Here is a 26,943-nt window from a genome sequence, read left to right as displayed (position 1 = left end):
GCTTCTTCCCTAATGCCGTAATGTTCAAGCTTTGAAAAGAGGATAGTATGGTCAACAGTATCGAAGGCTTTAGAGAGGTCCAAGAATATACCTACTGTGAACTGACTGTCATCAAAGGAATTTAAGATGTCATTAGTAAAGGATAGCAGAGCACTCTCAGTCGACCTTCTAGCTCTAAATCCAAACTGGGAGTCTATAAAGATGTTATTGGCATGGCAGAAGGAATTTAGTCTACTACATGCTAGCTTTTCCAGTATCTTACTCAAGGCTGGGAGTGTACTGCGCACATCATTGTCATTCCTAAAAATCCACTTTAATTCATATTACGCTACATAACATTCAAATCCACCACGCTTGTAGAATCTCAGGAGAGACTTGTTTTCCCATCCGTTTTACACTCAGGATCACTCCCAGTAAGTCCCGCCTTCGAACACAGTTGTCACTACGTTTATTCCACTCTCTACTGGAAAACGCAATCTTGAATTAGTCTGTGTAAATCATCTTTAGTAATTCGCCAGACCTTTGTCAACTGAGGGTCATCCTTGAATGAGTAACAGTTAGATTGTTTGTAATTTCTGTCATTGCATGAGTAGCGATCGCTGGCAACTCAGGGGTATGTAAACCAGTGCGAGGCGGGAGGAGTAAACCTCCCGTATCACCTTTCACCTTCGTTCTCAGGTATGTTCTGTGTTTATAACCATTCAGTTTATTGTAGTGAATATCAGTGTTCATCAGTGTTCATGCTTAAACAGTGAAATTGTCATTCACCCAGTGTAAGAAGTAATATAACGTAAATATCTGACGTGGCGAGACTAAAGATTTGTTTGTGTTGAACCACCATGCTTCCCCAAAAACCTCCCATATCACCTTTCACCTTCGTTCTTAAATCGAGGGTGGGCTTAATTGAAACCCACCGGTCGCTCTGAGCCGGTGGATACCCAGCAGTGGTCAATATATGAGTGATGGCGCTGATTCGGCACGATTAATCGGCTACACTCTACCTCGTGGGCCGAGGGCCCCAGACCCACCTCGTGTCGGAGTGTAACCGACCACAACAGCAGTCATCAGTTGTTAGAGGCGCCAGTGCTATGCCTTGGAGTTATGGTCCACAGTGTGGTTGTATGTGTTTGTTAATAATTACCCCATGTTGGGTAGTGGACCCGTGTAGGTGTTTGTATCAGTATTAACGTGTTGTTGTGAGTGCATCCCCTATACATTACCAACAGTCTATGAAGCATCATATGTCAGTTGGTCTTATAACTGGATGTAATGAGAAATACCCAGTAGGGTGGGAGAAGTAAAGTAATCTGCAAGGAGTTGCCATGTAATTATGTATTGTGAGTAGGGACAAGGAACTGGTCCTGCTATGTAATGTAATGTGACACCAGATATTGCGTGCACGGTAAGAGTGTAATATCTGAGTAACTGCTGTTGAGTAACTAAGGAAATAAGGAAACAAGTAAATAAGAAATACTGTGTGCAATGAGCCCACCAGTTGAACCTTGTAGTTATATGTTAATAATGTCTCTTTTCCCCTTTGATTTTATATAAATAAACTTGTTCAATGAGTATTTTAGGAGTATTCATTTCTCCCACAGTAGTTACCTTTATTTCCGTCCAAGTGACCCTGATATCAGAATTACACTGCCCATGTGCCTAGACCATCGACATGCTACCAAAAAAAGAACTGAGGTTAGGTAGTACCAAAAATGAACTGAAGTAAGTAGAAGGAACATTTGAAAGAACTAAGACATGTTGTGGTTTCACCCTTCTTTCCCCTTATCGATCTGGTCAATGAAAAACCTAACCCAATGCCTAGTTCACTCTGCACGTTATCTAACGAGCTACATACTGTCCAGAGGGGGTCTGGTGGCAGCGACCCTTAGAAATTAAGATTAGAGTTAAGTATTCCCCCTGAGAATTAGTGACCCCAGTCTGGCAGTATAGAAGAGACCTTTGTCCCCAGATTTTTTATACGCTGGGTGAACTTTAGCAATTTTCAGTTTATCCGGAAAGACACCACTAGTGAAGGAGGTGTTACAAATATGTAGGAGAACAGGTAGTAATAAGTGGGCTACTTTCTTAATGATGCTCATTGGTATATTGTCTTCGCCTGCTGCTGCATCTTTGGACATTTTTATGATGGTCAGTAATTCATCTGCTGTGACAGGGGATAAGAACAGCTCATTTTGCTGTCTGTTTTGCAGGTAGGCTCTAAACTCCTCATGGTGATCAGGGATGCTCTCTGCAAGGTTTTTGCCAACATTAATAAAATATTCATTGAAGTGGTTGGCAATGGGGGAGGGTTCCGTTACAACTGAATCATTTATCATAAAAGCTGAGTGGGGGGCCGAAGGCTGAGTGCTCCTGTTCTGAATAGAATTTATGACATTCCAGGTTTTCTTACCGTCGCCTGATGCTGACTGGAGCTTATTTGTATAATAGCTACGTCTGGCATTTCTAACTGCTTGAGTTACTCTATTTCTGATACTTCGGTAAGCATCACCGAAAGTTATGGGTCTTTTTGCAAAATTCCTTTGGAGTTTGTGTTTTTCCTTTATAATTATCTTAATTTCGCTTGTGATATAGGATTTGGAAATGGATAAAGTTTTCACTGACTTAGTCTTGAGCGGGAAGCATTTATCAAAGCAAACATTGAAGATGCTAGAGAAGTTACAGCTGTTCACGTTAGGGTTGTTGGAGGCATAGACAAGATTCCAGTTAGCATTCATTAGGTTGTTTTCAAAAAGGAGCATGTTGTCGGCGCAGTAGTCTCTGCATTGGATTGAGACTCCACTAGACCTTTCAGGTCTTTTGGCTGTTTTATACATGGCAAAAACTGGGAAGTGATCTGAGATATTGTTATAAATAATTACACTTGCAAGATTGTTAGGAGTATTGTTAGTCCAGATATGATCTATCACAGTGGCAGAGGTGGCAGTTACTCTAGTGGGTTTGGTTATAGTGTTGAAGAAGAGTTAAGAATGACAGGTAGCAAGAAGGTCTAATACTGAGGTGTCCGTTTCTGATTTTAATAGATCAAGATTGAAATCTCCTGTAATGTAGCAATGTTTCCTTTCTGAACTTATGATAGTGATAAGCTCCGAAAATTTATCAAGAAAATTCCTAACATTAGTGTGGGGTCTAATGTAGATTACTTGTACTGCACACAGCATTGTCTTCCCTAAAAATCCTTTAATTCATATTATGCTACATAACATTCAAATCCACAGCGCTTGTAGAATCTCAGAAAACAGGAAACGTTGATAGAGGATAACTCACCTACTGAATGTTGCTGAAGTATTTGATGAATTGTACCCAGGTACGAGTATACTGTATAATATTAAGTGTATGTACTCATAGCATTAAGGAGATCTCAAGGTATCTATAAGATGGTTGGGAGAGTTCCAACCAGTACGGATTAGTGTACTATAAGGGCTAAATGTAGATCGTGGTTGAAGGTCATTCCATGGCCGTCTGTGAACGATTAGTGAACATAGTGTAGGGTTACGTGATATTATGTTGTCTAGCACTCAGGATGGGATTGATGGAAACTCTAGATGGTGGCTTTCTTATATAATATAAATTATATGAAAGACAGTCAGGTGCTGGAGATGCCGTGTGGTGAGTAGCTGCTCAGTAGACACGTTCGGTGAGTAGCGTGCTGAAGGAGGTAGATGTGCAGGAGCTTCGTTAGAGGAGATGTTGCCTGTTGCTGGCCTCCAGGTTGAATGAGAGCTGGACAGCGAGGAGCTTGCTTGGAGGAGGTGTTGCGTGTTCAGGAACCGAGGCCAGAATGAATCTTAATGGAGAGACAGAGCTTATATACACAGCAGCCGGAAGTAAACCCGTGGGAAGTCGCCGGTTTCTTGACTCCGTTGCTAGGATACGGTAGCAGCTGGTGACGCCCCCCCCTGGGCCGCTCGTTTGGTTGCTAGGATACTGTCGCATTGGAATGCGGCTACGCAGTTGTAGGGGAGACGTCCACTACAATAGCTACCACAGATGGCCGATGAAACTATAAAAGAACATTGATTTGGAAAAAGGATAAATGTATCAGAACTATGTGAAGTGTTGGAAATGATCCAGAAACTATACTTCAAAGGAAATATCGTGTATGCATTGGTGTGAACTTAATACACCTCGTTATCTCGTATGACGTATACCCATGCTGGAGCGCCTTGGGCGTGTGGCAATGCATGTCCCTGCCTGGCCCTCGCACACCCAGAGTATAGAGCGTTGTGTACAGCAAGTGAGCGAGGCCAGCAGTCACGTGTACAGCCAGGAGAGGAGGGAAGGCTACATCCGAGCTCAGGTGGTCAGCAGGGAGGCGATGAGTAGAAACAGAAGCAAGAAAGACATGTTCTCTATGGTGTGCAGCAACACCGGGTCGTAGTAGTAAAACCGGTTTTTGTATTTGATGATTTTGTTTTCTAAAGGAATATTAAATTTAATAAATGTGTCAAGATCATTTGTTTCACTATTCTGGATCATTTTTATCCTAATAAATTAACCTGATACATTTACTTTACTTTAAATAAGCTATTTAGTGGTGTTGGTAAAAGGGTGGGAATACTGAATTTTCATAAGATTTCAAGTTAAAATTTACCTAGCAAAAAATGAAAACTTTTCAAATCTGAAGATATCACATGATTCTGCACATAGAACTACATCATTAATACCATGGGCCGATTTTTCAAACTCAAAAAAAAAAATCGCCTCCGTATGACACACCCTAGTACGGCATTGATATTATAACCCAACGAATTTCCCCAGGAACTAGCTGTCATGGTTTTGGGGTGGATCGGTGGTAGTAGGAGTGGATTATATTATATAAAGATAATAATATGTCGTATTTCTTATTTCTTACCGTAGAGTCCGATACCTTCACACTGATTACTTACAGGAGATTATGGCGTATCTACGTAGAAGTTCACTCCACCACTCGACATTCCATGATTTATACTTGATAAATGATGATTTAATGAATTCATTTAATTTTCAACATCCATCTAAGTTATTGGTTATACTATGTCATAACCAATCAGTCATTACCTTTAGTAATAATAAGATAGGATCACAGATACGGGCAGATAATTGCACTTACATTTATTTGTCAAGCTTCCATACAATGATTTACAATTTGCATGGATATATGATTTACTCACGTTCACGCTGTAATAAAATTAATCTTCTAAAACAGGGAATTTCCAACTTGGGGACACATGTGATTACTCTACTGTGGTATGACTTAACAGAGCCTTAATTCTTCAAGTGATACATTTACTGCCAGCCTGGATTGCTTTTGTTGCAACCAGGCTTCATCACAAGAACTTCTTCCCACGGCCATAACAACAAAAAGGTACTCTTGGGTTACCACACATAGTCTCGCGTCACTGACAGTCACTGTGGACGGTTGTCGCGGCAAGTAGAACTGGTAAGCGTGACTTGAATTAACCATTAGGTGCAATAGACCAGCCTGGATTGCTTTTGTCGCAACCAGGCTTCCACACGTGATATTTCCACGGGGATAACAAACCTAGGTTAACACACTTAGTCTCGTGTCGATCACGGTCACGGTAGACGGGTGTCGTGCAGGAGAACTCTGTAAGCGTGAATTAATTAACCATTTACTGTAGGTTTGATAGGCCAGCCTGGATTGCTCTTGTCGCAACCAGGCATCCACACGTGATATTTCCACGGGGATAACAACCTAGGTTAACACGCTTAGTCTCGTGTCGACGACGGTTCACAGGACGGAGTGCGGTGGAGGACTCTGTGTGGTGTGGTGTCCCGCCCCCCCTTCAGGAGGGAGAGAATGGAGACGACGTCTTAACTAACCCATGGCTCAGGGGATACTACTTAAAATGAGGTTTTTGGGTGTGAAGCGATGAACAGTACAACACTGTTTCACTGCTCACCCCCCTAAAGGCTGGCTGACATACACTAATGAAAAATACATGTCCCAGTTATGCCTCGCCGGGCGTCTTATCTCTGGTAAAACAAACTTTGGAGTTGGTTGCGTGGGTAAGCCTAACGCAACCCATGACACTGGTGTGAAGCGATGAACAGTACAACACTGTTTCACTGCCCACCCCCCTAAAGGCTGGCTAACATACACTAATGGAAAATACATGTCCCAGTTATGCCTCGCCGGGCGTCTTATCTCTGGTAAAACAAACTTTGGAGTTGGTTGCGTGGGTAAGCCTAACGCAACCCATGACACTAGCAAACCAGAACCTTGCCTTAGTGTGTAATTTAGGATAAAGATATGTATTTATAAGGCATAAGGTCACAATAGATAGGAAAATGGAGATGTGAGAATCATTAGAATTCAAAGTGAAAATTAGAAATTGGAAACTGTAGGCCTAGTCGGTAAGAGGCGGGGAGCATTATCCTCAGTATCGCCCGTCTTTTCACCAAAACAGGTCAGTGCCCTTCATCGTGCTTTATTCAGCCCCAAAAAGACTTATCTAGCAGTTTTTACATCTTAAAACCTTGCTTGATGTTATAAAGTGAAGTCATAGTGTACTAGTGTATGGTGATGAAAGCCCCTCAGGCATTACTCTGAGTATCGCCCGTCTTTTCACCGAAACAGGTACCAGGGCGTGCATTCAGAGCGTCAGCCATGACCTCAACTGTGAGGGACGCGCCATGTGGGGTGCGTCTGCTCACAGTGGTCATGCACCTCCACTGTGAATCTGTGGATACCCTACATATCAGCACCCAGGATAGGAGAAAATCACTGTATACTTGAGAAGTTTTGCGGTCGCTACGTGGAGCGACTTCCTAATACCAGGCGTGGAACCAATACTGGTATGATTACCTGGGAAGTATCCCATCTGCTTATCAAGAGAAGTGTAATGAAAATAATAGTTGTTCTCCTGATGAAGACCAACTCTTTTTGTAATGTAACAGGTGATGTTATACTGATGTGTTTGGTGTCATTGTAAGAATGAATGACCGAGGTAAGGAGATCAGTAATTGTTATGAGGAATGAGTATGTTAATGACACGCAATTAATGTAAGACGTATGTTGTTGGGCCATGTAACTAAAATCATAGTTGTTCTTCTGAGGAAGGCCAACTCTTCTTGTATTTTGACGGGATGCAATATGTTTTACAAGGAATAAATTAGGTAAGATATGCTTGTTGTTTCACCCTTCTCCCCACTATCGATTTGGTCAATGAAAAACCCAACCCAATGCCTAGCTTACTCTGCCCGCTACCTAACGAGCTACACACTGTCCAGAGGGGGTCTGGTGGCAGCGACCTTAAAATTAAGAATAGTTAAGTTATCCCCTTAGAATTAGTGACCCCAGAATCTGGCAGTATATACTCCTACTAGGATATTTCGTGTGTCGTTACGTAATTCAATGAAAACACTCTCCATGTACTCCTCCTGAACCTTTAAATCATCTCTTACAGAAGTGTTATACTTGATATCAACATATAGGGCGACACCACCACTGTGTCGTGACGTGTTGACGCAGTGTCTATTATAATCAGGAATGTTATACAAATGGTCAATATTGTTAGTGAGTTTGGTCTCACAGAACCCAAGTTCATCAAATTTGAGGGCAATAGAAGATAAACACTGATCTAAAAAGGTATCTAGATGAAGGGGAATAATGTTGATGTTATGGCTAATCAAGGAGAAGGAATGAGGTAGTAGGAGACAGTAACTAAACTCGGGAGAGTCAGGAAAGTAATAGTTACAGTTTGGGTTAGTGTAACCCAGTGAGTTTGTAGAAAAGCATCAGGATCGATATGAGGGAGTATTGTGTCGACACCATGGGTAAAGGGGGTGTAACATACGATCTAGCTCATCTAAGGGAATGACTCTAGCATCATCATTGTGGGAACATTGATACTGATTAAGGAACAGTAAAAACTCAGGGTCACTGAGGTGTGAAAAAGGAAGATCTAAGAACATTATAATAGTGGGGAGGGGGGGTAACGTACTCACAAGTGCTACAATCAACAGAATTAGGATGACCGGTACTGTTGAGGGTGGAGAGGATAAAAGAAAAAGAAAAGTAACAGAGACGTGACCGATCGCCCAAGCGGCGAACGAGCCGATTAGTGGTGAAGAGGATAAACGTAAAAGTAACACTGGAGCAGGTTCAGGTACATTCAGGAGCCGGTGCATGCCCAGTACCTGCCAACAGTGCGTAAAGGAGAGCCAGTACATGACTAGCTTCAAACATAGGAATAGCTTCAAACATAGAATAGCTTCAAACATACGAATAGCTTCAAACATAGGTCGAATAGCTTCAAACATAGGTTGAATAGCTTCAAACATAGGTTGGATGCTTATATGAGCAATAGGGGTTGGGTGTAAACGGGACCGCCCAGTATGGGCCAATAGGCCCGCTGCAGTTTCCTCCATTCTTATGTTCCTATGTTCTTATGACTAGTACTTACGTGACAGAGACGTCACCGATCGCCCAAGCGGCCAACGAGCCGATCAGTGGTGAAGAGGATAAGTGGAAGGATCCTCCTCTGGTATCACGAGATCCTATTTTATTACTTAAGTTTTTGATGGTATATGAATGTAGTGCATCTTTCGTTCATATTAGGAACAATAATCATCCCATGGATTGAAAAAGCAATATACAGGTGTTTAAGTGCAAGCGGCCAACGAGCCGATCAGTGGTGAAGAGGATAAAAGAAAAGGAAAAGTAAAAGAGTCAACATGTATCATTGAAAGCAAGTCTGATTAAGTAAATAAATTCTATAAACCTTAGTGATGGTCAGTACAAAATTGATATGTTACATAAATCTATTTGTCAGTGGCCCAAGGTTGAAAATGCTTTGAAAGCATTTGAGGTAGATGTAAGGTAGATGATTAGTGAGTCTCAAGTTTTTAACCTGACTCATTTTTTAAAGCTCTTCTTTCGTGTGCGGTGGAGGAGGTGGTGTGTGGATTAGTGGATCCCATGTTATTGACATGACCTGATGTCATATAAGGTCACCCTTTGTATATAAGCCTCTCTCAGGCCCTGTAAATTCAGTTGCCTCTGAAGATGTTTTGAATAAAGACGAAAGTTAAGGCGCTCCAGTGTTTCCCTTTTCCTGTGTAGATTTATCGATATTATCTTTATTACATGTATATGTGTAATTTAATTTTAACTCCTGTTGGTGTCTCTTCTAGCGATATATTCTCCAAAATAACCGCAATTAAAAGTATTCCTCGAGTGACATGCGCTGAGCTGACGTAAATATTCGTGCTTTAAGCTATAAAATATATAAGATTATTAGTTTAATTGTAGTTTTGTTATTTAAATATATTAAAGAAAAATAAGTAAAAGTATTAAATATATATTAAAATTAACATATGAATAATATGGAAGTATTGTGAAACAGAATCTGACAGTAATATGTTAAAGCATGTAAGCCGTCCACTGGTAGACGGATCCTCTGGTTGTTTGGGATAATATCTGAGGAGACTACTGCTGCTTTATAAGAGCAGTATTGCCTTGTGTTCACAGCCAGTTCATTCATCTACTGTTCGCTGGTGAGTTATAAGGTCGATTAAAGTATAAAAACGTTTATCAAGGTTTTCAAACGGTAAAATAAAGAAGATAAAACAAGAACTTTATTTGAGGTTTTTATTGTGTTGACGTGACAGTGTTGCTGAAGAGGACACACTTATAACATGGTGTGTGTCATGGTTTAATGTTGTGTATATAAAGCATATGTGTACGGATTCATTAAGTGAAAGAAAAGACAAATTCACTATATATCTATTAAATGAGGTGTTCAATTATTAACAGGGCAGTAATTAACATGCTGTCCGACTAATTACCCAAATGTAGCTGCAATAAAGTCAAATAATGGTCCTACATGAATAAATCGGACTGCCAATCACTTCTCGACTGGTATTTGGTGTCACAAAGTCACAAAAAATTGGAAAACGTAATTTAATCTGAGTTAATAGATCAAGTGCATGTACCTAACCTAACCTAACCTCGACTAGTATTTAGTGTCACAAAGTAAAAAAAATTGGCAAACATAATTTAATCTGAGTTAATAGATCAAGTGCATGTACCTAACCTAACCTCGACTAGTATTTGGTGTCACGAAGTCACAAAAAATTTGTAAATTTAATTTAATCTGAGTTGTGTTGTGTTAGGTTAGGTACATGCACTTGATCTATTAACTCAGATTAAATTAAGTTTACCAATTTTTGGTGACTTTGTGACACCAAATACTAGTCGAGGTTAGGTTAGGTACATGCACTCGATCTATTAACTCAGATTAAATTATGTTTGCCAATTTTTTTTTACTTTGTGACCCCAAATACCAGTCGAGAAGTGATTGGCAGTCCGATTTATTCATGTAGGACCATTATTTGACTTCATTGCGGCTACATTTGGGTAATTACTCGCTCCCTCGGTACATGCACGCGATCTATTAACTCAAATTAAATTACGTTTTCCAATTTTTTTTTACTTTGTGACCCCAAATACCAGTCGAGAAGTGATTGGCAGTCCGATTTATTCATGTAGGACCATTATTTGACTTCATTGCGGCTACATTTGGGTAATTACTCGCTCCCTCAGTACATGCACGCGATCTATTAACTCAAATTAAATTACGTTTACCAATTTTTTGTGACTTCGTGACACCAAATACCAGTCGAGAAGTGATTGGCAGTCCGATTTATTCATGTAGGACCATTATTTGACTTCATTGCAGCTACATTTGGGTAATTAGTCGGACCCATTACATGTGTTAGGTTCAGTCTCTCATTCATTGCCATGTGCATGGTCATTGAATATGTGCAGTCTTCAATTTTTCGGGTGGGTAAAGGTGGAGGAAACGGTTATCACCAGAAGTAACTTATGGAATTGGTCCAAAATTTTCAGAGATGTTATTTGCATGACCCTTATATAAGAAAATCGATACAACAATGCACAGAAACATTCAGGGTTAGTATTTGGTTGTTGCCAACAACTACTTATATATTCAGTTTTAGGTATTATTTTACCTTAGGAAATAACACGCCCAAAAGTTATAAACTGCTGGAACATTTAGATCTCGCTATTCTGAGTATTTTTAACCCCATATAGGTAAAGGTGTAGATAACGGCTACCACCAGAAGGAATTGTCCGACTTGGTTGAAAATTTTTCTACACACTAATATTATATTAAACACCAAAATGGAAACGACAATGCATAGAACCTAATAGTACCTAACCTAACATACCCATAGGTTGGGTATGTTAGTTCAGGTTCTATGCATTATCGCATTAATTTATATGTTAAACAACTTACCTTAATATTGAGGTTGATATTCATCAGCTATGGCGAGGAGGAATACATGGAAGCGTTCACCTTCATTTATAGGAAACGTCTCTTGAAGAGGGATTCAGCGAGGTAAACAACAAAAATGGCGCCGGGAGGAGAATTGTGAAGCGGGATAGAGTAAATAAAAAATAATTAAAGTCATAATAGAAAGTTGTCGTTTCTTTTAATATAGTTAAAATCATCAAAACAATAAGTACAGTAAAAATAAAGAAAATCAACAAACGACTTCTGGTGGTACCGTTATATTTACTTTTACCCCCATATATACATGGCGGAAATGGTTTATAGGGACACAATTGAATTTAATTGATTTTACATAGTTTTCAGTCTTTGAGGAGATTTATCGGCACATCAAGCATGCGCAATAGACTGACGTCATCCAGTCGTGACCAATGATGTATCGATATCATGTGAATTTTTTTCGACCAATCACATTTGATTTTCTTAAAAGGAAGCAGCCTAGGTAATTTCATTGACCAGTCTCGGCTAGGGGTTAGGTTAGGTCAGATAACTCGTTTTCGTTTTCTCCTCCGCCCAAAAACTTTGATTTCCCAGGCTCTTCCCTATTGTTGTTGTTGGGGGGGGGGGGCAAAATGAGCCATTTTCGCCAAAAATGAAGGTCAGCTTCATTTAAAATACACTGGAAAAAGATATATTGGTCAACCCCCAGGGACTTATGTTCTAAAGTAAAAATTTACCCAGTTTTAAATAGGGAGAAAGAAAAAACAATATTTATTCTATAGCATTTCCGTTGGAAATTTATATTTTTCTAGTATTTTAACCAATAAAATTACCAACAATATTAGCTGTTCAAATTGGGGGCTAATATATGGCTCGTGACCATCAGCAGTATGGTAATTATGGGGCGTGTTTTTAGACAAAGTTTTTTCACTGATTACTTTCACCTCTATTCATTTTCTTGGGCAAATGCTTAGTTTTCTAGATACTTTATAGGTGAGTTGAGATAGCATTCTTACACTTGCATCATCGGGTGTGATGTGGCACATGTAACAATGTACCGTGAGGGCAAATACACGAGATGTGGCCATCAGCGATTTGATAATTACGTATGAGTGTTTTTAGACAGTTTAGTTCGCTGATTACTTTCAATTCTAATAATTCTCATGTGTAAATGCTGAGTATAGGCGAGTTAAGATGTAGGTTAGGTTAAGTTAACTTAACTTTGTTTGGTTAGCACATGATTTTAGCTATTTTTATATATTTTTTCAAACATAATACAGTATCCTCTAATAAAATCAGTGAAAACTGGATCATTTTAAACCCATTCTCATTGAAAAACAGCAGATGGTCACAATCCAAATAATTAACAAAGTAGGCTGGGCTTTGAAGCAGAGGGAATATGTTGGATAAAATACTAAAAACTTAAAATGAACACCAAACAAACTTTGAAAAACCTTACCTACCCTTTCCTAACTTCTAAAAAGGTTAAGAATCACTTTAGAGTTTATGGGTCTTTCCTCATCTGAACACTGAAAACAATTCCTTCACTACTAAAATCCGAAAACATTAAGAATGTAAGCTTTTTATAGTTTTATGATTTTTATAGGTTAGGTAAGCTTTTCAAAAGTTTGTTTGGTGTTTTTTTTTTACCCCACTTTTTCCCTCTACTTCAAAGTAATATTGTTGGTAATTTCATTGGTTGTATTCGACAAGTAGAACTTTCCAACGGAAACACTAAAGAATACATTTTTTATTTTCTCCTTTCCCTCTATATAAGAGTCAATATACAGTATAAGTAGGTGCTGGCAACTACTAAATATTTACCCCTAACAGAACCTGACCTACCCTAACCAAACTTACCTACCTAAACCTAATTTCCTAACCGCTTAAAAAGTTTTTTAGCTCTATGAACCTGTAGATGGTCACCAATATTCCCCCTAATCCGTTTTATGGCAGGATGTTGTGTTCTGGCTGAATAAAATCATCTGGCATTTGTCAGAATAAAATGCTCTCCTTGAAACAAGCATCTCATGGTTTTCTCAGCTGTCCTTGGTCAAATTGACTGAATGTTAACCTCACTTGATATAACGTAAAATATATAGTACTGTACAGTTGTACCCCACTTAACGCGGTCAATAGAACCCAGAGGGTCCCGTGTTAAGTGAAATCCGCGTTAAGTGAACAACAGAACATATGGGATTAATTCCAATAGAAACCGGCCCGACCCCCAAACTCCACTTTTTGAAGGCACATACCTATGTTGTAGTAAAAATAACATCTTAATTTTATGATGGTACATGCACACAATTAATACTTAAGAGAAATAGAGAAATACAGTCGCCAAGTTAATGTCCATTCAAATAATGGACTCAACTCCCTCCCCCTCTCACACTACACTGCCGGCTCTTCCCTCTCAGAGAAATTTTTGGGGGAAAACCACTAAATTTTAATAAATAATACCTCAAACTAAAGTTAGGATAATACAATTGACATTGCTGGATTCCTTGTAAGACCAGGAATATTTTGAATATAAATGTCATATATTTTGCACAAAAGATAACATAGTTACCTAGAGAAAAATTTTTATCTAAAATTTGTATGTTTAATGCAAAATATATGATGTTTATATTCAAAATGATCACCAAATTGTAAGAATTCCAGCAATGTAAATTATATTCTGACCGGGTAATTTGTATGAATTTTATGAGCTAAAACAAATATCTTCAGTTAATAAAAAAAAAATAATCTTCAGGACACTATCTGTCAATCAAAGTACCCCACCTTGCCTTCCCCCCCTCTTCCAACCGCGTGGTCAGTCCCAACCCTCCCCCCCACCCCCCACCAATCCTCCCTTCAAGAGTTTTTAACATTTAGTATTAAATAATACCTCAGATTAAAGTTAGGATAATATAATTGACATTGCTGGATTCCTTGTAAGACCAGGAATATTTTGAATATAAATGTCATATATTTTGCACAAAAGATAACATAGTTACTCTGAGAAATATTTTTATCTAAAATTTGTATGTCTAATGCAAAATATATGATGTTTATATTCAAAATGATCATCAAATTATAAGAATTCCAGCAATGTAAATTATATTCAGACCGGGTAATTTGTATGAATTTTATGAGCTAAAACAAATATCTTCAGTTAATAAAAAAAAAAAAAATTCTTCACGGGTAACAGATGGTCGGTCGGTCCCTCCCTCCCCCCCACCCCCCACCAACCGTCCCAAGGAGATGTGTGGGAAAACCAGAATACTTAACTTATTTGTAATAAATAATACCTCAAACTAAAGTTAGGATAATATAATTGACATTGCTGGATTCCTTGTAAGACCAGGAATATTTTGAATATAAATGTCATATATTCTGCACAAAAGATAACATAGTTACTCTGAGAAAATTTTTTATCTAAAATTTGTATGTCTAATGCAAAATATATGATGTTTTTATTCAAAATGATCACCAAATTATAAGAATTCCAGCAATGTAAATTATATTCTGACCGGGCAATTTGTATGAATTTTATGAGCTAAAACAGGCAGTCAGGCAGGGTGGCGGGTGGGGCAAATCTAAAAATAGCGTCTCGAGCCGGACACTCACCGCGTATATGTGGAAAAAATCCGTGTTAAGTGAAAGTTCAGCTCTGGCGAGGCACCGCGTATATGATAAAACGCGTTAAGTGAAACCGCGTTAGGCGGGGTAATACTGTACAGTAGTCTGAGAGTTAAAGTTCAAGCTGAGATTTATGCAGTTCTACAGTATAGCTAGCTATTGACAGCTTGTAGACAGTTCCAGTAATCAAAGTTTTCTTGGTATCAAAATGTTGCCCTAACTATGTAGTTTTCATATGTGAGAATCATTTGCTAGTTTAAAGTGTAAGCAATAAATAGAAGTCAGAAATCAAAATCCATCTTTTTCAAACAATTTCAAATGTTGCAAAACTTTCTCTGGCAGGCGAGTACCCAAGTACAATACATAGAGTAATATAATAAGTGAAAAATATTAGAAATTTGTCTCTCTTGAACATTTAGAAACAATCTGGGGTGCTTCTTATATTCTATACTTTATATTGTAATACAGTGACCCCTCGGTTAACGAACTCAATCCGTTCCAGAAGGTCGTTCGTTAACCGAAACCATTGTTTCAATTTGGTTTTTGGGTAATTGGTTCCAGCTCACCGAAAATTGCCTAAATTCAACAAAAATGGTAGAAAAGTTCACTTACTTTGAGGTGTGTATGTAGAAGGCTCCTGGATGATGATGATGGGAATTAGAATGGGGGTGGAGGAAGAAGAGAAGGCATTGGGGTGGAAGAGAAGTCACCCCATGGCACCATTTCACCCATAAAATTTTAGTTCTCTTGGTGTATTTCAAGATTATTTTCTTTAAATCAACACTGCACTGCATTATATATTGTCAATATGTAAAATATATTTCAAAATGACCAATAATTTGCTTGGAAACACAGAAAAAAAGCGTTTAGTTGAAGAGAGTCTCAAGCAAGATGTTACCTCCAGTGAAAACAGAGAGAGACTAATGCCTGTTTGCTGTGTTAAGAGGCTGGATGCCGCGCATTAAACTAGTCACTTTACCTTCAATTATGCTCAATAATTGTTAAAATGACTAAAAAATTGAATATTAAACTTTTAAAATTATTGAATAGTATAAACTTCTTGATATTTACTAAAATAGTAAGGAATTTAAGCCCTAGAACCGATTAATGTATTGGCGGACTGATACTAAAGCTGGTTGCCTGGTCAGTGCAAGCGAAAACATGTTGAGGTCGGTTCGTAAGAAATTCGTAAACCGAATTTTTGTTTGTTAACCGCATTTTTGTTTGTTAACCGAATTGAAGATCCTTATGGAAGGCAGTTCGTTAACCGAAATTTCGTTAACCGAGGCGTTCGTTAAACGAGGGGTCACTGTACAGTCATGCTCCGGTTAACGTCCGATCGCATATACGTCCGTGCCCCTCCCCCTCAAACCCCCCCCCCAAAAAAAAAAATCCGTGACGCCTGCTGGACCACCACTCCACGACCCCCTGACGGAGACACGATGATCCTCCCCATACTGGTCAGATATTATGTGTTAAAGGAATATGCTTCCTATCTTAGGCTATTTTTAAACATTTGCCTCCAGGTGTAATGTTAACCTACATCTATTGAGGATAAAATCTTTCACCTACAAATTGACAATCACACATTTGCTGTAATCAGACATATCTAGTTGCCTCAACAATTGCAACCCCAGTTGCAATTGGGGTTGCAATTTCAAATTCTGTGGCATTACTAAGTATAGTGAAGTCTCTGGTGCACTCTAAGATTAAGAGAGAAAACGGAGGACTCAGGTGTCCTGATGTGAGAGAAAACGGACTTGTATGACGGGGGACCAAATAAAAAAAGCATAGCTACATGTTTTGTGGACTGCAGTATTAAGCGTACCCTTTTCATCACTTTGTAATACACCTAGCCATGCCTATGTGTGTTTATGATATTTACCATAACATTATATATATATTTAGTGGGTATAAATGGTCGTAAAATGGGAAACTTGGGGTTGGGTCTTGGGTGCCTGGAACCAATTAGAATAAATCCCATTGGTTCTGTACTTTCGTTATCGGCGGGGTCCCAATTAGGCGCTATAACCAAGGGATGACTGTACTGTTCTGTATATACTTGTGACACTGGCCAGTTGCTTCTGGTGTTATGGTACAGGGGTACCAAGTGACAGCACTAGGATCCTGCTTCCTCTATCAAGGAATAAACAATTAAAATTTAAATTGAAAAAAAAAACATTCAAACAATGGGACCTAGAGAACCTAATTGGCCCTAGAGCGGGCACAGTCACGTATGCATCGCGTATTCTTATAGATTGTGCTGCCAGGCGTACGATATCTAGTGAATTTAGTCAATATTGTACAGTAACAATGGACCTAAGTGCAAACCTGTATTTTACATGTACTAAATGATTACGGAACTAAAATTGTTATGTCTTTTGCAAATATAGCTTGTTTATACAGGTATTCAAATAAATTACTATCTTACAAGAATCCCTCCAATGTAAGTTATATTCACCCAGGTCGTTTGGGTGGCAAATTATGAGAAGAGCTTTGTCACTCTTAAGTACACTGTACTGTACAAACAAGCCTCAGGAACGTAACTCGTTGGTAAGTAGAGGAGCACCTGTATACCTTTTATGTGTTTGGCCTTAGGACAATTATTTCTTTTACTTTTTTCACAATATTTATGTAGGATGGTGTGTGCGTGTATATCAGTAAAAATAATGAAGAAGGTTACGTATATCTACCCGAAAATACGAGATGAAAAATAATAGCTTGGCCCAGTAGCCTGGTGGTTACAGAGACGAGTCTATCCTGGTTACAATGCCGTCAGTGATGTTAACAGATGTAAATGTGAAAAGAAAGTTATTTGTAAATCTTAATTTGTAACAGGTATTTATAGATTGATAAATAAATGTTACAGGTATGACCTTAATAGAGTGTAATGCTTGTAAGAGTTCAGAAATGGTTACTGCTTAGCTACCTCTGAAGAGTTGGGTGTTTGCCTTACAGGTGCTAATCGTAAGCAATAACATATTTTTAATTCTGGATTTGGGTGAGGTAGAATTTAGCATACCGGAGACAGCAATGGGGGGGATTCATTAACTTGCGGGAGACCTCAACTTCACATATAGGATGCAGGATGATTTTTTAGCCATTTTTCAGACAAAAAAAGTGCGTCTTATATGTTGATCAGCCTGTGGTTTTCTGCTGCAACTTTCCTACTTTTCTTGTATTGTACTGGGGTGATGTTGGCTAATTTTCTCTCTCTCTCTCATATGAAAGCCTTACAATTACTTTTCTGTATTCATCTTAAGCATTTATGTGAACTGATTTTGGGTTGTGAATGTATTGTACTTTGAATTTATTTCTTCTTCAGATAATAATTGTTTAAAAAAAACCCGGAAGATTTTCATGAAGGTTTTATTACAAGGATTAGGTGTGGACCTCATGAGGATGTGTTTGCTGTGACGAGGGTGTGACTGCTGCCAAGGTGTTGTGGCGGAGGTGATGATAGTACTGTTGACGGGGACTGCAGTAGGATGGAGGAGGAGGGCAGTGTGCAGTTTATACAACAGAAAAACAATGTTCCCACCTGCTGTACATTCCATCCAAAGGTGAGCAGCAGACACATAAAGTGTACCTTTGCAGTACAGTAATTGTATTACTCAACTGTGAGTAGCTTCCTTATTTTCAGATTCATTTTCTTTATTATATACGTAACAGAAGTGCTCTTAAAGAACCATACTCTACTATACAGTATACACAAGGAATTTGTACTGCTCTCATATCTGGGGGGGTTCTTCTGCCTAACTGTTAGATTGAGTGGAATCGAAGGCATTTCGTCTTATTAACTCTCCTCCTTTTGTCAATAATCTTTCTTCCCTTTCTCTTCACCTCAATGTTTCTTCACTCTTTTACGGGTACTTTAACGGGCGATGTTCGGTGGATTTGATATTCTGTGTACCGCTGGCAAGGCAGTGGGCTCGTAACACTCGTCTTGCCTGCGGTGCCCGCTGTTTCTGTGTGGATGTCGGTCACACTAGAATAACCCGTTACAGTACGTCCTTCTTTCCTCACACAGCCAAACTGTGGAATAATTTGCTTTCTTCTGTGTTTCCATCATCTTACAATCTGTCTCACTTCAAAAAGCTGGTTTTCTGTCTACTTTGTGGTGTAGATTAACATACTCTTTTTCTCTAATTTTTTTTTTCATACCCCCCCAGGCCCTGTTGTGGGTCGATGACCTGACCCGAGTGGGCTATTCTCCATAAAAAAGTTTTATATTTTATTCTTATTGTTTGTGAATCAGAAATATTGTTTCAAGGTCATATAAATATTTAATGGGTAGTAAAGCTCTTTATTTGTATATAATTTTCTTGCAAATTTGATTATTCAATCTTCAATTGCAGGATCGATATGCATTCGCATTTGGTGGAAGTGAAGGAGAGATAACATTAGTCAATGCTCTGCGAGGGGAGATAGTGCGTTCAGTTCCACTTGGCTCTCTTAGTCTTGCACGAGCCATCAACGCTCTCAATTTCACTCCAGACGGCTCTAAGGTAAGACCAAATTATACAATTTTAATTTAATTGGCTGTCTTGTATTGGTTTTGGTTTAGATGTGATACTGTACAGTATACTATGCAGTACTGTAATGTAGTATAATTTTAGCTACAGTATCATGAAACAAATTTAGATTGAAAATTAAATATGTGTCCTGTTCCCCCAAATATGCCATTTTAATGCAGGACATGATTTCAGAGACATTATGTAACCAGAGTACATGCGCTGTGTAGGTGATTACTTCTAATGTACAGTGACAGATTTATAAAGCCAGTCTACTTTTAACCTTTTCTCTGTGGCCTTTATATAGCACAGTACAGCTACTCCTCGACTTACGACCTACTCGACTTATGACCACCCGGACATACGACCTCCAAAGTCGTACCAAAATTTTGTCAAATTACGTATTTTCGAGTCCCGACTTTAGTGATTGCGCTGTGTACTGACAAAATTTCGTTTGTAATTCACTTTAAAATGGCTGGCAAGCTTAAAAGTGAGAATTTTGTGGTGCTGAGAAGAAAGAGACACCCATTTTAGATTTTCTATGTACGTAATATTTAAGTATTTTTGACTTACGACCAATTCGACTTACGACCTGGATTTGGGTCCCTAACCCCGTCGTAAGTCGAGGAGCAGCTGTCTGTGGTAACACGTATTTTTATTTCGTTCACTGCGGCAGATGAATGTACAGTGATAATGGTGACTGACATTTCACGATGTTAACTATTTCCACTTTCTGTGCATTAATCTCTCAGTATGTCAGAGAAGCCTGTACAAGAGCATCACAATGTCACAGAAGTGGCTGAGAATCCAGAGGAATTTATGGACTGTATTTACAGTACAGGGAGTTCTGCTATAACGCGTGTTTTGACAACGCGAATTGGCTCTAACGCGATTTATGAATAGAGGAATGATATTTGTATAACGCGAACGCTTGTTTGCTGTAACGCGATTTTTGCTTACTATTTCTCCAATTTTGTGGTATTAACTGTGAATATAGTAAAGAAGAATATCTCCAAGAAGTGTTCTGGTGATCGCATTCCCGGTGATGATCGTAAAAGAAAGGCTATAACCCTTGAAGAGAAGCTCGATGTTATCTACCTCAAAATCACCCTTCTCCCCATCAAATTATATTCATATTTTTTCAAGGTAAAGTGTTACATCTACTGTATGATTTCATTATTAGATGTGAATGTAACATTTATTTAGACTGCTATCCTTTGTGTTAGGCTAACTACTAAATTTTTTTCGATTTCGAGTAGTAATCTGCACCTAACCCTATTTTCTCCATAAGCCCCGTTATTTCTATTACGCCAATTTCTATAACACGATGTTTTACAAGAACACAACTATCGCGTTATAGCAGAACTGACTGTACTGGATAGCATTGGCTGATGAGTTGAGTGACATTACATGTGAACTACATGCAGAAGAGAAGAATAAATATGTGAAAAAATGCACTAGAAAATGAAAAACACAATGGAGTATGCTTGTGCTTAGCAGTGTTGACAAATTGACACCAGCAGATGACACATGCTCTGTACCGCAGCAGGACACAGTTCACCTGAAAGAGTGCATCACGGCAATGGTGGCCTCCTTAACCCCCAAGATGTTGAAATTGTGTGGAGGGATTTAATTTGTAATAAATAAATTTAAGATTATATTACAATTGTATTATAACTATTAATTGTATGAAACAACACTGACTCTGTCAATGTAGAATATGAACTTAATAATTTGATTGACACACATGTCAATTTATGGCGGAGAGAGCTGTTTGCTCCATTAAGAAGGCAGAGCTACTCACACCACCGAGAAGGACAAACCTACTCACTGCCTTTATAATTTACATTTGATGCAGTTATCAACGTGTACTGTAGTTACAACTCAACTCTGGCAGAACCTCAATTGAACTACTGTACACTACATAACAAACTCATAACCCCTTCCTGTTAGAAATATCAGCTAAGGATCGAGTAGTTATGTTTTGAGAAAGGTTGATTCAGGCAGAATTGGGGTGGAGGTAAGCCTCCTATAACACAATTTAATTTAATGTCACTTTTTTTTTTTTACATCATTTAAGATATTGTAATGTAAATACTGTATATCACATTACAAGCTTAGATGTAGGTTCACTCTTAATCTCATATGGGAAAAATGGATGAGCAGAACTGGAACTGGTACCAACTGCCCTGTCAAATATCATCTGATTTCACACTAAGGAGGAAATTCTGTTTTATATGCTTAAAAAAAGAATTACAGGAATATTTATTTCGGTATTAGATAGAGCTCTCTGCTGCTGGAGTTAACAGGTCAGCACATACAGTAATATATTCTATTGAGAGGATGTTAGGTGCTTTTCTTTGTTACATTTAAGAATTTAGAGGAATCATTTAGGGTGTTTGTTAGTCACTTGATAGTGGATTGAATCATTTAGTGTGAGCAATTAGGTCGGCTAATATCCCGCATTTGGATTATGAGCCTCCATTCATGCTTCTTGACTGATCAGGATTTCCACATGAAAGGTAATTCCAACACTTAGGTCTTGTACCATTGCAGAAATGTCTTCCTACACCCCGTGTGGGAACCCGTGTCTCCCAACGGCACTGTCACAGTAGTAGTATCACTATTTATGAATGAATGGGTATTGGTAGTGTAACGACGGACGTGATTGGTAGAGAGGTTTACTATAGGTCATATAGGTTGGCTGTTGGAGACATGAGTTACCACGGGGTGGGGGAACACATTTCCGCAACTGTACCTGCAGGGAGCTGTTAAGGTTAAATGTCCCGGTTAATTGCTTATAAGTTGCATTCTCTTGACTCCATGATAATGACTTTTATAAAATATCTTGTGAATGTTGATTGCAAATACTGTACAGGTATCCCTCATTTAACAATTGCTCACTCTCAATTTTTTGGTTTAGTGACTAAAAAATTTACCACCTTTTCTCGTTTAAAAATCGTAAATTTTCAATTTAGTGATCTTTGACTTACTGGGAAAGATTCGGGAGAGAAACATGGCAAGCACAGTGAGCCCACCCAACTGGGGAGTTAATAGGCGGGGGAAGCCTCCCCCCCCCCCTTCCAAAAATGTGTGGAAATCTGACCAATACAGTGAAGCCTCAAATAACAACGGTAATGTGTCCTCCAATATTGCAGTGTAAAGTGAATCGTTGTATTGCGACTCATTAATTACCATTAAAATAAAGCAATAATAATGAGATACGTTCCCAAGTGTGACCTTTTCATATCTTTTGTGTGGCTTGTTTTCCCTCTTTTCCCAACAAAACAATATAATTAATGAAAATTGCAAACTATATTCTTTAAATAATGTTTCTGAATGCACTTTATATAATATACAGTGGTCCCTCGGCTAACGAACGGTTCGATTAACGAATTAGCTCCCATAAAGATTTTCAGTTCGATTAACGAACAAAACTTCGATTAACGAAATCCTTACAACAAACACTTTTTGTTGTGCGCATCAGCTGATCGGCCAGTCCGCCAATACAGTAATCAGTTCTATGTTTACATTCATTTCCAGTGGAGTAAATATCAAGATAGTTGGTCTCTTGAATGATTCTGCATTTTTTATATTAAAATTATTGGTCATTTTGAAATTTAGTTAACATATTGATAATGTACAGTGCAGAAGTTATTATGAAACACGAAGAAGGCATCAGAACCAATGCACTCTGCAAAGAATATGGCATGTCATCATCGACTGCCTCTACAATCGGCTGTTTGATGTAAACAAAGCCACTGGCAATACGACATACACACCTCAAAGTAAGTTAAAATACAGTAATCTATTGTTTGTTTTTTATTATTGTACAGTATACTGTACAGTACAGTACTGTATTTAGTTAATTCTATTACCGGTATACAGTACTTTGTATGTGTACTTTTTCTGTGAGTTGGAACCAATTACCTAATATCCCATTGAAATAACAGATTCGGTTAACGAAAGACTGTGGAATGAATTGTGTTCGTTAACCGAGGGACCACTGTAAATGAATAATTATATGGTCACACAAGAAGAGATGGGACGCCATTGTTTTCATTTGAGATTACAGCTGGGAGTCCGGGACAATAGTTCTACACGAGAAAATGAAGAAAATGAGACCCTGGTTGTAGCTGTAGTAAAATTAATGTAACAAAATTAATATACTGTGTATATGTTTTAAGTAATTTTATTTAATGTTAACAAATGGAACAATATAAGTAGCTAACCACTAATGGCAAAGAAAAAAAAGAGATGGATTGGGAACACCAACATATACGTACGTGCACATTTAAGGATACCGCGTTATTTATCTTTTTAAGAATATGTAAAAAAGATTCATTATTGTTTATTACTGAATATGTATTTGATTGAATTAATCTTTATATATGCGAAATGAACAATACAATTCATTAATAATACGTAGAATATTAAAACACACAAGAGGATAAGAGACGGCATTGTTGTCAGTGTTTACACCAGGGGTTCCCAAGCTTTTTCTAGCACGACCCCATCCAGTGTTGTCAACTATCCAGTGCGACCCCAAATCATTTCACTGGCAGACCCAAAGGACCCCAGCGACCCCACCGACCCCATGACCTCTTTGCGACCCTACCTAATGAGCCTTCCGACCCCAGGTTTGGGAACCCCTGGTTTACACCCATAATGTCAGTTATCCACCTGAAACTGAATAAAGTAAGACCCTGGTTGTTGTTGTAGTAAAATTAATGTAAAAAATATGTATGTTTTAATGAATGTTATTTAAAGAAAAAGTGAGACTGATAGTGGAATTCCCTTGAATACGTGCACACTCAAGGAAACATAGTCATTTATCTTAAGAATATGTACACTCGCAACAAAAAGTATCGGTGCATACTGTAGTGTGAACAATTTGAGACCAGTGACGATAGGTATTGGGAAAGGCGAGTTGTTCCAGCCATATGTCGGCAGCCCTGGTCAAGTGAAACAAACCATTATAAATAAGGTCGGGAAGTGATAAATAGACAGTATGAAATATGAGGAGCTCCCTGTTAACAAAATTATTTGTGATACTTGTGAATGTTGCCACATTAATTTATGCTACCAAATAAACCACTCAACCTGGTCGTCCTGAGGGGTGGTGCAGCGAGGACGGCCGCTCCGAGACCTGTCGTCTGTAGCACCAGTTTCGAGGTATCGCCGAATCCATCGTGCCGCGGTGTTCCTGTGGACACCAACCCGCCGGCAATAATAGCTCCTTGTGTTCCCTCTGAGGTTTCCATGTCGTCTGGCATGTGTAGATTTCTACTGCTTCATATTGCCTCTGTTTTATACCCATGTTCACCGAGCCCTCGCTCATCAGTCAGTCGACACAAAGCAACAATCCATATGGCAACACCTAGTGGAGGGGGGAGGGTTATGAGGATACACTTACCAACCTTCCCGACGTATCACAGTGTATACGTATTGTTTTGGAAGTTGTCGATCTCACCCTGCACCAATACTTTTTGGTGCGAGTGTACAAAAGATTCATAATTGTTTATTACTGAATATGTATTTGATTGAATTAATGTTTATATATGTGGAGACAAGACGGCATTGTTTTCGTGAGTGACGATGGTTTTACATAAAAAACTGAAGAAAATAAGACCCTGGTTGTAGCTGTAGTGAACTTAATTTAAAAAAACTGAATGCTTGTATGTATGTTTTAAGTAATGTTATTTAATGTTAATAAATGGAACACTTGAAGTAGCTAACCACTAATGGTAAAGAAATAAGGCGAGATGATTGGGAACACCAACGTATGAACAGTAAGTGTGTACATGTGAAAACATATAGTTATTTCTCTTCATATGAATATGAAAGCAACACTTATTTACTGTTCATATATGTTTTAAATAATATTTATGAATGTAAAACAAAAATTCTTCTCACCAATGGTGGTAAAGTCTAAAACATGAGGACTGCCAATGAATATTGTGCGAGATTTTACTAAGATGACGAAGTCATCAGGTTCAACTCTGGCTGAAGTTGTAGCTTTCCATAAAGCTGTTGCTGAAACTGTTACTGAACCTGAAGTTAATGTTGAAGCTGCTTATGATGCTGAATTTGATGGTGTAGCTGAAGTTGATGGTTTAGGCCTTCGAATAATAAAGCTGTTGAAAGAACCTTGCACAGCTGCTTTCTTTTCTCATTATACATCTTTATGTAGAGGTCATTTGTGCATATTTAAATTTTAATGCTTTGTTCTGTTAATGAGTCCACTTCAGAAAATATGTTCATATATTATCCACAGACCTTTCACCTTTTTCATATCGTTTTAACACATCTAGTTTCTCAGCTGAGCTTATACACTTTCTATTAGCTTTTGAACCAACACTACCATCACTTGCTCTCTTGCTCATGTTGAATAGAGATGCAAAAGTGCTGTAAGAAACCCGAGAAAGTTTTTCTCCTGTTCCTGTTCCAGATGCGTGAAAACAAAAGGCCCGCCAAGTTCCGACTGTTGTTTACCACTCATTAGCCAAGCAGCTTCTTGGCGCAAGGGGCTCTTAATTTTTTTACAGTATTTTTTTTTATACAGTTAACCCTCACTTTACGCGGTTAATGTAACCCGGAGGGTACCGCGGAAAGTGAGGAACGCGTAAAGTGAATAACATAACATATGGGATTAATTGAAATGGAGTCCGGGCCGATCCCCAAACTCCACTTTTTGACGACACACAACTATGTTGTAGTAAAAAATTTATCTTAACTTTATGATGGTATGAAAAAACAAGTAATATAGAAGAGGTTAGGTTAGGAAAGATAAAGGTTAACATAGGAAAAATAAAGGTAAGGTTAGAAAACTAAAAATTAGGTGTAACACTTACGGTAGTAGAAGAGATGGGTCGGCATACGGGGATGGAGGCTGGTTCCGAGGCAGAGGGCAGATTACTGGCCCTCAGGTGAATCACCATTACTAGGTGAATCACCATCACTGTCACTTACAGTTGTCAGGGCTTCCCTGACAAATCCCTCAAAGTCACTTCACTGTCACTATCACTGGCTTGGGCTGGCTGTGGTGGGTTGCGGGCGAAGAAATCTGTTATGCTTTGCTGACGGCTGGCGTTGATGTTGTCGTGATACACCTTGATGTACGGCTCCATAGCCTGCACCAGCCGGGTATGGAAGACTTCATAGCGGTCATCGTCATTGTCGCGGGAAAGGAAGGACTTCATCTTCTCTGCACACTCCATGGCACCCTTAATATCACTATGACTTAAATTGTGTTCTTCGGAGACTGACGCACCTTCTTCCTCCTCTTCACTGATGTGTTCTTCTTCCAACATCTCGTCGGCAGTCACTTCAGGATCTCTGATCACCTCCAGGATGTCGTCGTTGGTGGTCTCGGAGAAGCCTGGAACTGTAACAGTCTGCGCAGCTTCTCTGGCAAGGTCCACTGCTACTGCAACATTCTGAACCTCACCAGTCACAGATTGACTCCTCCTCTCACCTGGTATTCCATGCAACACATGTCTCCATGCGTGACGAATTGTAGCAATAGACAG

General features: G+C 38.8%; 1 protein-coding gene across 2 annotated transcripts in view; it reads left to right on the top strand.

Annotated features, from left to right (window-relative positions):
- The first annotated feature begins 9,406 nt into the window (after positions 1-9,406).
- Positions 9,407-26,943, top strand: part of LOC121873157 — a 95,717-nt gene continuing 78,180 nt past the window's right edge. The window contains exons 1-3 of one of the 2 annotated variants that reach the window (XM_042376484.1): positions 9,407-9,519; positions 18,283-18,460; positions 19,256-19,405. In XM_042376484.1, coding sequence (XP_042232418.1) covers positions 18,386-18,460; positions 19,256-19,405 — 225 coding nt within the window. In that variant the 5' untranslated portion in view covers positions 9,407-9,519; positions 18,283-18,385. Of the gene's footprint in view, positions 9,520-18,276; positions 18,461-19,255; positions 19,406-26,943 lie in introns of both variants that reach the window. The other variant, XM_042376483.1, reaches the window with a different exon arrangement.

This window comes from Homarus americanus, unplaced genomic scaffold (genome assembly GCF_018991925.1).
Source record: "Homarus americanus isolate GMGI-L3 unplaced genomic scaffold, GMGI_Hamer_2.0 scaffold32929, whole genome shotgun sequence".
In the NCBI taxonomy this organism is placed as follows: Eukaryota; Metazoa; Arthropoda; class Malacostraca; order Decapoda; family Nephropidae; genus Homarus; species Homarus americanus.
The sequence above is the reverse complement of the archived record's forward strand: the minus strand, read 5'-3'. Positions and strand labels throughout refer to the sequence as shown.